The sequence below is a fragment of the Odocoileus virginianus genome, chromosome 33 (assembly GCF_023699985.2).
Source record: "Odocoileus virginianus isolate 20LAN1187 ecotype Illinois chromosome 33, Ovbor_1.2, whole genome shotgun sequence".
NCBI classification, from domain to species: domain Eukaryota; kingdom Metazoa; phylum Chordata; class Mammalia; order Artiodactyla; family Cervidae; genus Odocoileus; species Odocoileus virginianus.
In genome coordinates this window covers 2885292-2898962 of record NC_069706.1, presented here as the reverse complement: position 1 = coordinate 2898962, position 13671 = coordinate 2885292, and the positions used below count along the sequence as shown (strand labels likewise).

Here is a 13671-nt window from a genome sequence, read left to right as displayed (position 1 = left end):
CATAAGACTGATCAAGCTGTCTAAGAGAATCAGAAGTTTTAAGGCCCTAATAAAATATCTGCATATGGGTCTCAGGCACCCAAAAAGCATCCTGAGGTATGAACTTATCAGCTGTATTTTATTTTTTAATATTCATTTGGGTGCACCAGGGCTTAGTTGTGGCACTCAGGACCTTCAGTCTTTATGGTAGCATGCAGGGAACTTCTAGTTGTGGCATGTGGGATCTGGTTCCCTGACCAGAGGTTGAACCCAGGCCCCCTGCATTGGGAGCGCAGAGTCTTAGCCACTGGACCACCAGCGAGGTCCCTCATCCGCTTGCTTTTAGATGCAGAGCGTTTTGATAGCTTCTGTGGTTGTGCCGGTCAGTGGCTGGCAGAGTGGAGGGAGCCCACGGGGAGAGTTATGCAGACAGCCCAAGCTCACCCTTGCACTTGCCTGTAGCAGGAGACCGCCTGTCAGAGAAGGAGACAGAGGACCTGATGGCCTGGATGAGAAATGCGCTGGGGTCCCGCGTCACCGACGTGAAGGTGAGACTCTCTGAGACGGGCCAGCGGCCAGCCGCCGTGACCCTCCGTGACCACACAGCAGGCCAGCTTGCCGTCTCCGGGCTGCTGGCCTGGCGGGTGCTCTCCCAGCAGTGGTTGGAGCCATGGTGTGAGGTGGAGACCAGACATGTCACTGCCCCCCTGCACTCGTGTGCCCTGTCATGTGTAGTCACGTGCACAGGGGTGCTGCTGACGCGAGACGAGCAAGCTCGGCTTTGCCTCCACTTTGTAGAGCAGGGGGAGCCAAGAGTGAAGGTGAGCAGTTGAGGGCCTGGTGGGCAGAGAAGAGGGCTCCCCAGTTGGTCTGCCTGGTCCAGGTCTAAAGGGGCTGCAGTAGCTGAGGATACAAGAGCATACCATCCCACTTGGGTTCTGAGATGGGGGCTGGGTGGGCTTTCATGAGCTAGGAACCCACCAGTCCAGCTCAAAGCTGTGAGAGAGAGAGAGTCACCAGGGAACAGGCGTCACTGCGCGGCTGCGAGGGAGGGGCAGGTGTCCGAACGGCCGAGAGCAGAGGGCAGACCCAGGGCCCTGTGGGAGGCGGAAGGGGGTCTCTGGGCCGCCGGGCAGGGAGCAAGGCTTCTTCCGTAGCACACGTATTGTGTCCATGCTCTACCGCAGCGGCTCACTTAAGGTGGCCTGGGAGGGAAGCAGAATTCTTGTCCGTTTCCTATGAAGGAACAGGCACAGTGCTTCCCCAGGTCAGCAGGCTGTGGGCCCAGCAGGCCCGGGAGTCTCTGGTGTAAGTCAGGAGGTCTGTAGCCTGCAGGGCTGCAGGGAAGAAGGTGTATTTGATGAAATAAAGGCCAGAGGGAGCCGCAGGGAGAGGCCGGTGAGAGCACTGTCTCTTGGATGGACAGGATTAAGGGAGAGAGGCGGGGCCTGGAGACACAGGGTCGCTGTAGGACTTGGCAGTGGCCCCTGTGAAGCAGAGACATACAGGTAACACCAGGCAGGATGGACCCTGGAGGCTAATTGATAGGTTAGAATTAGGCGGCTTTGGGGTGGTCAGGCCTCCTCTCCTTAGGGGGTGATGGGGAGACAGGAAGGAAGGTGCACTACTGTCCTGTCTTGTCACCTGGCAAAGCCTCGTATCTGTCAAGACCCTGCCAGGTGCTCCCCTTACCTCTGGCCGTGCCTGCAGGTGACTCTCCGGCTGGACACCCACCCTGCTATGATCACGGTGCTGGAGATGGGGGCCGCCCGGCACTTCCTGCGCATGCGCCAGCTGGCCAAGACCCAGGAGGAGCGCGCACAGCTGCTGCAGCCCACACTGGAAATCAACCCCAGGTGAGGCTGCTGGGGCCCATGTCCCTCGATGCCCAGGGGGCACGCGTGCTCGGGTTTCTGACCCCCAGGTATTCTTGGAGTTGTATGAGTCCGTGTTCTTTCACTTGTAACACATAGAGAAGTACGTGAAGCTAATGGATAGTTTGGTTAATATTTATAAACATTCACGTTTAAGAAAATTGGCCCAGAAACTCCTGTTTTCCTCCCACTTGAACTGTCCCGCCCCCAGGGGCAGCCACAGTCCTGACTCCAGGCACTTGTGCATCATGACACACGAGCTCAGTTCTGTTTCTGAGCGGCGTGTGAAGGGACCCCTGTGCAGCCGCACTTCCCTCAGTCAGCCCGTGAGCCTGTCTGGGGTGACTGTGGTTTGTGTTCACAGCTGAGTCGTGTTCTGGGTATGAGTCTGCTCGGCACAGTAACTGTTCTGACAGACGCCGGGGTAGTTTCTGTTCGGAGGCTGTTGGGAGCAGGCTGCTCTGAACGCCTGTCCTCCACCTGGGGCGTGGGTGAGTCTCCAGGGCACGTGTCCAGTCGCAGAAGGGCTGTGTCCTCAGCTGGGCTGGGCCAGGGCCAGGGCTTCTGGAGGGCAAAGTGTCGGAACCCAGTCCCACGAGTGAGCCTTGGGCTTGGATTTCTCTCAACGCCTTCTTTGTAAAGAAGCCGTTGCTGCAAATATCTTACTTACTTTTCACCTGTCTGAAGATATCTTCTGGAGAAATTCTTTATGTAATTAATTTTAATGTAATCAAATGTATGCATGTTTGAGGCTTTCTGGGGTCTTAGGAAATCTTTATTTCAGACATGTTTCTTCCCCTATATGCCTTTCGTCTTCGTGGAGCCTGTCTGGGATCCGTGTGGGGGGTGGGCAGGGATACACTTCGGCTTCATGGAAAAAACACCTGTTGCCTGGACTGTTAACTGCTTAATCTCTCCACTCCTGCTGATCTGTGCTGCCTTCTCAGCTGAGTATTTTTTTTCTTTAGCATTCTTGTACATGTCTTTTTTATTTGGTATTTTGAAATTGCACTTTCTAACTGTTGCTGTTGTACATGGAGGCATTTTTTGTTTTGGAAACTAACAGCAGTAATTTTTTAAATCAAGTACCTAAGTTACCAAAAATGTTAGAAAAAGTACATAGTTTCCCACCACCACAGTCACTGTACCCTATATATTTCTTTTGGACTTTAAGCTATGGGTGCTTTGTTTTTTAATATAATATGTGTCTAGTTTTTTAATTTACCACCTTACCATATTTTTCCTCCTTAAAAGCGTTAATTTCCTTAAAACTATTTGGGAGTAGGGAAAGGTGCCTTTTCCAGCTTCTGAGCCAAATTACCAGCCACACGATTACTAAGGAGGAGATCTGAATTGGCTCATGGCTGGCCACGCAGTGTCAAGGGCCTCTCCACAGCCACCCCGGTTGGCAGGTAGGCATAAGCGATACAGGCCTGCGTAATGGGTGCGTGGCTCCCAGCGCTGTGTCCAGCAGAGATGGGCACTGACTGGACACCCACTGCCTTTAACTAGTTCTGGCACAAATGTAGTTTTATAAGATAGCTGTGCAGAGGGCTCATTTTCTATTGCCAAAAGACTTCAACTCATTTGCTCTAAAATTTGTTTATATGTTGAGTCTTCAGTATTCTCAATCATATGGAGCTCGTGGTGGGACACCTCCAGTGTGGGGTCCTCACCGTGTAGATGTTTACTGCTGTGAACAGCGCTGGGCGGGAGGGACGGGGCACCACAGACACTGCTGCTGTCCTCGGCTCCTCCCCCAATGCGTTCAGTTTTATCAAACACCTTCATTTCTGCCGTTCAAAAATGAAAATTACACCTTATAATTTTGATGTTTCCTATTGTATTTTTTTCCTCTGCAGAAAAAATTTCAGTTCTTATGTAGTTAAAAGAGTCTTTTCTTTCTGACTTCTGTGTTTGTATTTAGTCTGAAATGGCTTGCTTTCCCTTTTGAAGATTATAAACACTTCTTTCCTGTTTTCTAGTATTATACTTTGCTTTTAGTTTTTTTTTTTTTTATATACTTTGCTTTTAGTTTTTACATTTAATCCTTGATCGCTCTGGAAATTATTTTGGTTCTTGGTTCAAGGAATCACATAGGAAGAAATTTGCTTCCTGGGTGCTGTCCAGTTATCCTGTCTTATCACGTACTAATAAAATTGCTGTATGAATATGACCATGTATACACTGTCCACTTTGCACTATTACCATTCCATTTTCCAGAACTAAACTACTTGATTATTTGTGCTTTATGTTTTAACTGGGACTCCCTCCTCCAATTTCTTCTGATTGTCCATGTTTACTTTTCTTTATGAATTTGGTAGATTTTTTTTTAAGGAATAAGAATATAATTTAAGGAAAGTTTCACTCCTGTGGTCCACTTATCCAAGAATATGTCTTTTTGTATGTTAATATCAAAACTTTTGCCAGGTTTTCTGGGTATGATCAGTTAAAGTTTTCGTGTTTCTTTTTTAACACTGCGCTCTTCTTCATCGCCCTTTTTGTTGTTGTCGCATGTTCTGATAACCCCAGCGTTTCAGAAAAGTCACCCCAAGTTACAGGCCCTTGCGCTCGGTGTGCACCCCCAGCTCTGAGCTAATTAACGTGTGGTTTCCGTGTTGCAGGCACGTTCTCATCAAAAAGCTCAGTCAGCTGAGAGACAGCGAGCCTGACCTGGCCCAGCTGCTGGTGGATCAGGTGAGGCTGCTGGAGTGGGCGAAGAGCAGGCTGAGGCTTTGAGGTTTCCTCTAAAACCCTGTTTTAAACAGAACAACTCTCTTCCCTTCTCTTTGCATTTGAGGTCCCTGGGTTGGACCCAGGCCTCGTTTCCCCTCCCACTGACAAGGTGCTATCCTGCTTTTCAGATCTACGAGAACGCCATGATCACAGCGGGACTTGTCGACGACCCTCGACCCATGGTTGGACGCCTGAACCACCTGCTTGTCAGGGCCCTGGAGCGACACTGATGGCTGCGGACGCGGGGACAGATGCAACCATGGGCAAGGCAGCCCGCAGCCAGGCACTAGGGAGTAGGCACACACACACACAGGAACGACTGGCGCGAATGACAACAGCCCCTTTTGAGCTTTATTTAAATTAAAAGGCATTTCTTAGTTTTAGACTTTCTTTCCCGACTGAGAAGGTGGGGTGCTCTGGTGACAGAACCGCCACACTTATAATGGAAGGGGGTCAGGTGCTCTCCTCAAATTCCAGCTGCTGCGGGGTGGTTGGGGGTTCACAGGGGAGGGAAGGCACTGGGTTCCTTAAGCTCCACCCTCCGCTCTTAACTGTGACAACGAGTCAGCTGTCTTCAGCTCCTGGCATGGGGCAGAGGTCGTAGACCCCAGGATGGACTTATGTCAGTGTCACCTCCACTGGGTAATGGTCACTGATGGCCAGGGCCTGTGGGAAAAAGGCAATGAGCCCAGGGACCCCAGACACCTAGTCGTCTATGGTCGTGTGCCTGAGGTGGTTTTCTCAAGTCAACAAAAAAAAGGCAGGGTGTCCAGGACAGACACTTACCATCTCGTTGCTCAATCCATATGCAGCTTGGAAATCAAAGGGAGCAGCCGAGCCAGAAACCACAGAACTCTGGAGCAGAGACCCTGCAACCACAATCCTACAGCAGAAGACATAAGAGGAAGTCCCCTTGAGCCCAGGGTGTGACACTCTGCACTTGCACCTTGGGTCCTGGCCTGTCCCCCCAGCTCCTCTGGCTCTGCTGAATGTCACACAACCCCAACCACGCTTCAATGCCACCATGGAGTCGGTCGGGCCCCAGCTCAATGTTGCCCCAAACTGCGTACCACTGACCAACCTCCGTATCTGCCAGGGTCATGTGCTCCCTAAATGTGTTCCAACCCAAAACTAAGAAATGCCTTTCCTAAGTCAGAAGGGTGAGTGCCCGGTCTTGGGAAGCACTTCTGAAGCTAATGGCAGTGGCACCCTGCTCACCGGTCATAGGCGCAGTTTGTGGACGTAGCCGTGGTGTCAGCACTGTCAGGAATCAGCCACTGGAAGGTGGAGCTTGTGCGCAGGCGGATGGATGACCACTGCGAGGAGGTCACGTAGCTGCAGTCAGCGTTGAAATCACCCATCAACATGATGTCCTGCCAGGAGACAGCCACAGGTTGGCCCAAGGCACGATGGGGGCCCCCACAGCCCAAGGCGGGGATGGGGGGGGCTCACATTCAAGTCCCACTTCTGCCGGACATCCAGGTAGACGTCGTAGAGAGAGTTAATCTCAGCCACCGCATCTGATGGGGCGGAGTGCAGGGGAACAATGGCAAATTCCTTGACCTCTGGGGAGACAGCAGAGCCGAGTGTTGGCTGGGGTGGAGGACAACTGAGACACCCCCCCGAGGGTGGATGTCTTCCTAACTTCAGTGTGACACCAAAGGGGCTGTGGGGTGCAGCACAAGACAGGCGCACTCACTGGTGGAGGGGGATGAGAACTTGACTACAGCGGGCTCCCGGCTGAAGCTGTCATTTCCGCAGGACTCGCAGCCATCGTCGTACTGGTAGGTGTCCAGCACGGACACCTTGTTGGGTCTGCAGAAGGCCAGGCCAGAGGGTGGTCAGCCTGGGCTCAGGCACCACGCAGACCCACTGGCACAGAGCTCCCGCCAAGGCCTCCTGCCTCTGCATGGGCTGTGAACCTCGAGGGGCACAGCCCAGCTCAGACCCCTGCTCTGGGGGCCCCAGTTCTTGCCCCCAAACCTGAGGGGAGGGGCACACGGACTCTCGGCCACATTGCAGCCTCCTGTGTGCCCGTGAGGTGGAGGCCTGCAGCATTACCTGAACACAAAGAGGTAGCGCTCCTTGTAGCTGTTGCGGCCCAGCGGCTCACTGACCACATAGTGGTAGTTGTTTGGGTCATCCCTGGATTGAGGAGACAAACGTCCCAGTCAGGAACTGGTGGGGCAAGTCCCAGGGTACCCCACACCTGTGTCCCTGCAGCCAGGCTGACCTGGCACTGTGTCTGGGAAGAGACAGTCGTCATCATCCCCCTCCCCCCAGGCCTCCTGGGACCCCACTTCACCCACTGGTTGAGATGGTCCAGCAGCTTCCCCACGGCCACCAGGTGGCTGTCTCTGACCTCCTGGATGAGGACGATGTCATAACGACTCACGATCTGGGGACAAGGCCACAGTGCTGTTGAGCAGGCAGGCGGAGACCGCGGCGTCCGAGCCGGCTGAGCTGCTGCCCCCGCCCCGGACACTCCCTGTCATAGCCTGGCCTGGGACCCTAACACCAGCCATGGACACCACGGCAGTAACGAGGGCCTGTCCCCCTGACTGACAGGTGGGCTGAGACCTTGATGCCCCCCATCACCACCACTGCCAGTCACCCTCAGGACTGACCACTGGCCCAGGATTCCCAGGGCCTGTTAGACAGCCCACCTCCAGCTTCCCCACCCTGAGGGCCCTGGGGACAGAGCTGGACTTACCCGCACAATGTAGCTGGAGAGTGTAGCGTTGGACATCTTGGTCTCCCCAAAGGTGCGGATGTTGAAGGCTGCTATCTTCAGGGATAGGCCCAGCTGCAGCAGGCCAGCCAGGGCGAGCAGCAGCCCCGTCAGCCTGGTGCCCCTCATCCTGGAGCATAAGGGAGAGCCATGTGTGGGCTGGGGGCAGACTGGGCCCCCTCTCCTCCCTGAGCCCAGCTGGACAAACAGCCAGGGTGAGAGCCAGGTGCCAAGGACCACATAATGGGCCATAGATCTCCTCAGCCCTCAGCCGCCAGCAGATGAGCTCTGTGAGGGTCACCAGCCCAGGAAGCCCCTGGCAGTGTAGTGCCAGCTCACTGCCCTTCACGCTCCAGATACCCCCTCCGCGGGACTGGCCAGGGTTCTCGCGGCTGGGCGTCCACCTCCTATAAGCACAAGTCACCCAGCCCGTGGGGCACTGGACACACTCACCTGAAACCTTTCATAAAGAATTCTACCAAGAACTGGTATTCTTCAATACTAGTTCTCTCCTCTGGCTGCTTAAAAAATACTCACGAAGTGTTAAGAAACGCAAGCGGGAGCTGCCGCTGCTCCACACAGGAATGTCTGTCCCCCCTGGGGTTTTAAAGGCTCAGGCAGCTGTGCCCTTTCCCAGGGCATCACCTGGAGGACGAGGAACAATGGCCCTGCTGTGTGCTTTTCTCAGCGGGTGGGTGACTGCCATGTGTTTATTTTGAGAGGCACAGGTCCCTTGCATCTGTAAAAATCACCTGATGATATTTGCACTTGATTTTAAAGTCATTCAATATAGCCAAAGGCTCTCTGGCTTTTGCACATGTTGCTCTCCCAGGGATGGGGAGCAGGTGACCTGCAGGGCGGGGCACCAGCGACACTCCAGCTGCAGGATCTGAGGTGACCTTGGCGCCAGCACAAAGCTCGACTTTCCCTGTTGCGAATGGAGCCCATGGTGGCGGCTCTGTTCCAGAAACCCCTCTCCCCTCAACTCCAGCCCTGCTTCCTGACCTTTCCCTGTGGGGGCTTCAGGGCGGTGGGCACCAGGAAGGGGCAGGGGCTGCAGAGCCCACCTTAACTGCTAGCAACGGAGAGCCTGTGTGTCCAGGCGCAGGTGACAGGAGTAGGTCACAAGAACACGGTCAGGCAGCAGATCAGGGTCTGCCAGGCCTTGGGTCCAGTCATTTCTTCTTGGAATCCTTTGCCTTCCCATTTGTATTCACTTCCTGTGGGTGCTGCAACAAGTCACCACAAACTTCATGGCTTAAAACTATAGAAACTTATTCTCTAGTAATTTTAGAGACCAGAGATCCAAATCACTGCACTGAGCTGAAATCAAAGTGTCACAGGCTGCACACCCTCCGGAGGTCCTGGGAGGCCCTTCCGCCCCCTTCAGCTTCCAGAGGCTCCTGGTGTCCTTGGCTGTGGCTGCCTCACTTCATTGCCTCCGTGTCGATTCTTTCACCCTCAGAGAAGGAGGTGAGTGAGTGTAGGGTCCTCCCAGATAATCTGGGACCATCTCCGTATCGTGAGATCCTTTTTTGCCATGTGATGTTTCCAGGGATTAGGACATGGAAATATCGGAGGGAGGGTGGCATCATTCAGCCCATCACCCCATCAATGGGGGCTCTGCCCCGTTAGGGAGAGGCGGTGGTCTCCAATGACAGCCCTGCAAGTAGGAAGGCTGGGTCCCTCCCTGGAATGGAAGGGCCTTGCAGTGGCGGGCGTGTGGGGTCTGTGTGCAGGGCTATGGGGACTGGGCTTCAGGGAGCAGGAGCAGCCTGAGAAGAGCAGTCTTCAAGGACCAAGGTCAAAAATCACAGAAGTGTCATGGGTGTGGTGTGCTGGTCATGAAGGAGGAGGACACAGGATTAAAAACAACTCAAAGTAAACCAAGACCAGAACCCCCTGAATTAGTAATGAGAACATGCTGACGGACAGCTCTGGCGGTTAGCAGGAATGCTAGTCAGCTCCTCGAAACGGCACCTACAATGCAGGGTCACGTGGCCTTGCCCTCAGGCTGCCAGGAGCCCCCCTGCAGCCTTTCGCAAAGGTCTGATTGCTGACTCTCCTGTTTAAAATCTCCAAGACTGCAAGAGGATCAAAATGAAGATTCTAACCACTAACCAAGACCATCAATGCATCCAGAATAGGTGCCTTGAACGCTCTTCCATGGATTTCACCTGGACACACAGGTGCAGATCTTTGAGAGGAGCATGAGAATAAACCAGTAGGTGGCACAGCCGTGGCTCAGAGGGTACCTGGACCCCGCTCCCCAGTTTTCAGGGACACAGGCACCTGTTGGCACCCCTGTTCCCCCATCAACCAAACACTGCCCCTTATGTGCCAAGGAGCTGCCCTCCCTCACCAACCTGCCAGAAAAAAGGTCCCAACTATGGCCTCACTTGCACTAAGTGCCCAGCTCCACAGACATACCAGCAGCCCTAAGTTAGGCCTACAGAGAGGCAGGCAGCACAGCCTGGGAAGAGCCCAGCCAAGAGTCAGGGGTGTGGGGCCCAGTCCAGGCTCACCCACTGCACCTTCAACCACTTTGAACCTCAATATCTTCAACTCTAAATAAAGTCTGTATTAAGGATCAACAGATAGAACAAAAAGATCGTCTCACATCTTAAAACTTCATCCTATTCTAGACCATCACTTCCCTGGTGGTCTAGTAGCTAAGACTCCACACGCCCCATGTAGAGGGGTCCAGGTTTGATCCCTAGTCAGGGAACAAGATCCCACATGCCGAAACTAAAAGATCCTGCATGCTAACTAAGATCTAGTGCAGTCAAAAAAAAAAAAAAAAAAGACCCAGTGAGCGCCCCCAAGAACTTGGGGTGGATGGGCGCGACCTGCACACCAACATGTGGCCCAGGAGACAGAAGGCCCACAGACCCAGGGGAAAAGAAGAGCGCAGCACAGCAGTGCCCGGAGGCGCCCACAGCGGAGCTGCAGGCACAGCAGGATGCGATTTACTTTTGGGGAAAACGGTGATACTAAACCTCAACACTCCAGCATTTCAACATGACACCTTGCTACACTGCTTTGTGTGATTTCATGTCTGCAAAGCTAGGTTTCTTGCAGTTACTGAAAAGGCAATTACTGTGTAAGCTGATATGGAAAAGGCAACAAGGGTGACCAGGTCCAGTCTGATTCCAAAATTCAAGAAGAGCCTGACAGGCAAATGTTCCACTCCTAAGAAATTACGGCTACTTAAAAATGCAATGAAAAAAATTTTATGTTTACATTATTTTCCAAATGTCTATTATAAGTTGTTAAGATATAAATACTGTACTTAAACTGTTTGGACTTAACTATTTAAAAATGAAACTATTACTTCTTTGGTCTGTGGGTCCCTTGGACCTCTAGGTCTAACATACACAATGGGGGTGCCGCCTCCCACGATGGCCCCCACCTGCCCAGATGCCAGACGCCTCAGGGTCACTGGGGTCCCTGCTTTTCCTCAGCTCCACCCGCTCTGGTTCGCCCGTGCCTGTCCTTCCCCAAACACAAGCAAACCCGCCCACTGGTCTCCCCACTCCCAGAAACTCTCCCCACAGTCCAGTCTCCACACAGCACCCACACATCTTGTGAATCACATCACCCTACTCCCCTCAGAATCTGCCACGGGTTCCTCCTGTCCTTGAGGGGAGAGCAGGCACCCACCAGGGGCTGGGCGACGCAAGCTCAGGGCCCCGCTCTGCCCCCAGGGCCGCCCAGGTTCCGCTCACGGCGCCTCCTCAGGGAGGTCGCCCTCCCCACCTGACCCTGCCACTAGCACGGTCCCAGTGTCCCTTTTCCGTGACCCTTATCACTGGTTTTCTTTGTTTTAGTGTGTTTGCTCTTACCTGCTCATGCTCCCTGAAGGCCGGCCTCTGCAGCTATTAATAGAACACAAGCCGCACAGGGGCAGGGACCTCGTCCGTCTCATCCCTGAAAGATGCCTGAAGGGCAGAGGCCCTGTACTCACCTGCCCCGTCACCTCCCACACGAGAGGACATCCCCTCCTCACGGACCCCCCAGAGAACTCGGCAAGGCCTCCTGTCCTGAAGCACATGGGACACTGCAGGACGTCCAGGCGGCTCTCAGACGCTTGGCATGAACTGATCAGAAGCTCCCAGGAGCTAGCGGCTGCTGTGCCCACCCTCAGCCAGACCTGACCTGGATTCCTTCTCTCCCCTCAAGAGGGGTGTTCACTGGCCCCAAGACAGAGAATTCTGGAGGATGAAGGGGCTTCCGTCCTTTACTCGAGATGGTCAGTGTCTCCGCTGGGACACCGCTCTAATCGGTGTCCGACAGACAGTGTGGGTCAGCAGTCATCACTCAGCTCAGCCACTGGCCTTGGCCCATGACCCCACCTTAGCTCACTGTCCCTCATGAATTTATTTCTGTTCATTATAAGGAAACCATTAACCCAGGATGGAAAGGTTCTCAGAATGGCATGTGTATGAACTGCTATAACCCACAACAGTTTCAGAGTCACGCTGAGCACAGCCCTGACCCTGCCCCCTCACCAGCTACGCCAGTGCCCACTGCGTCACTGCCACAGGCCACACCTGGGCCCCGTGGCCCAGCGGCCTGAGTGCCAACGTGCTCGCCTTCTGCACGTCACAGACAAGCCTCCCCTGGCTCCTCATCCCACCAGAGGCATTTTCCACGGTGTGTGCTGTGAAGACTGGCATACCTTAAGCCTGAGCCTATGAACAAACATCAGGTTCCTGATGCCTGAGGCCCTGAAAGATTTAACTAGAGTCACGGAGCTCCACTGACTAGACTCCCAGTGAGTAACGTTTCCAACAAAGTTGAGTGAAGAGCGTCCCCCAAATCCCCAAGACCCCTCAGTCTCTCCCAAGCACAGAACGCCTCCTCAACAGGCTCTCCCCCCATCCAACAGGTCTCCAGAAGGTTCAGAGTCCAGGACAGTGTGGATAGTATGAGCTGGTCATGGCAAGGTCTGCAGCGAGATTTTCTACTGATTTATCTTCCAGTTCACTGGTCCTTCCTTCAGCTGTCTCTCATCTACTTTTAAATCCACCTAACTGAATTTTAAATTTGTTATTGTACTTTTCTCTTTTAGAATTTTCAACCTTTTATGAATTCTAATTCTCTGTGAAACTCTCCATCTTACCGATTTCAATGTTAATTGGTTATTTTAAACTCTATGTCTGCCAACTCCAGCATCTGTGGGTCTCTCACTCTTTCCTTTCTGTCCCATTTATCAGTGTAGGTAGTGACTAGACGCAGAGTCAGGCGCTGTGTGTGACAAAGGAGAGGACTGGGACGGTGTCTCCCTCCATGGGGCAGCAGAGGGGGCCGGCCACCCAAGGTCCGAGTGGAGAGACTGGCATTTTTAGGGCTGTTCCTCCTGCCAGGCCCTCAACTCTTCCCTGGCACCATGAAACTGCCAAAGACCTAGCTCTGCTCCGTACGCACCTTCTGCGTCTCTGGCCTCCTTCCTCTCAGGGATCTCCGCCCTTGAGTCCCACTGCCTCCACAGCTCCCAAGCCCCCAGAGCTTAGTCTCCCCAACCCCACAAGATTACCTGGGGCTCCTCTGGGTTCTCTGCCTCTTGGCAGCTGCCCCTGCCCAGCCCCCGAGAGAGAGGCCAGTGTAGGAGGGAGACTCACCTCTTCAAGCTCCCCTCTGCGTTGCGGGCCCCAGGGTGGCGCTCCAGTCCTTTGAGCAGGTGCCTTGAGTCCTCGGCAGGACTGGTCTGCTGTGAGCAACTCCATAGCCAGAAGCAGTCTGTTTGTTATCTGGAATGAGTCATTGAAGTAGAGAGCTGGAGACTGTGGTGGATAACTAGGCAAGCTGGTCTGACCAGCAGGCTGTGCGTGGACATCTCTGAGCTAAAAACGCCAAGAGCAATGCAAGCCAACGAGAGATGATCAGAAGGAAACAAGACCATACTCTCTGCCCAACCAAGTCTCTGGGACTAAAGATCTCTGTATCCTGTTTGAAACCTAGAGTACTTGTTCTCATTACCCCAGTCCTAAAGGTGAAGATGGTGCAGGGCAAGGACACAGCAATGCTGTATTCTATAAGGCTGTCCTGCAGCTCCTCAGAGAATGGCAGCACCTGTCCTGAGCTGAGGTTTACCACCTCGCTCCTAGAGAAGGGGCCTTGGGGCCTGCAGGCGGCCAGCTCCAGGCCTGTTTCCTCTCTGGGGACTCTGCCCCCTTGGCCAGGTAGGCGATGCTATTTTCTGAAAACTCTTAAGTACCTGCTGTGCTTCCCACCCGAGACCACCCATGGGGCTTCTCTACAGACACTAGTGTGTTTCACACTGACGGTTTCAACACAGTTGTCCAAAGGGGCTCCTGCATCAGGGCCTCTGCACTGCTCCTCCACCCC

The 13671-nt window shown here is 53.7% G+C and overlaps 2 protein-coding genes across 17 annotated transcripts in view; one reads left to right on the top strand and one right to left on the bottom strand.

The window, feature by feature from the left end:
- The window catches only part of TRAP1 (TNF receptor associated protein 1), a 50778-nt gene extending 45812 nt beyond the window's left edge, over positions 1-4966 (top strand). Inside the window, exons 15-18 of the mRNA XM_070460817.1 lie at positions 442-527; positions 1690-1835; positions 4478-4550; positions 4718-4966. Of these exons, the coding sequence (XP_070316918.1) occupies positions 442-527; positions 1690-1835; positions 4478-4550; positions 4718-4819 (407 nt within the window). The 3' untranslated portion in view covers positions 4820-4966. The remainder of the gene's footprint in view (positions 1-441; positions 528-1689; positions 1836-4477; positions 4551-4717) is intronic.
- DNASE1 (deoxyribonuclease 1) overlaps positions 100-13671 on the bottom strand; it is a 36582-nt gene continuing 23010 nt past the window's right edge. For 8 of the 16 annotated variants that reach the window (XM_020915297.2, XM_020915296.2, XM_070460831.1 and 5 more), the window contains 7 exons: positions 12945-13073; positions 7303-7450; positions 6651-6734; positions 6042-6154; positions 5808-5962; positions 5376-5472; positions 100-1466 (listed from right to left, as the gene is read on the bottom strand). In XM_020915297.2, coding sequence (XP_020770956.2) covers positions 1293-1466; positions 5376-5472; positions 5808-5962; positions 6042-6154; positions 6651-6734; positions 7303-7450; positions 12945-13049 — 876 coding nt within the window. In that variant the 5' untranslated portion in view covers positions 13050-13073 and the 3' untranslated portion in view covers positions 100-1292. The other 8 variants (XM_070460823.1, XM_070460827.1, XM_070460826.1 and 5 more) reach the window with 8 other exon arrangements.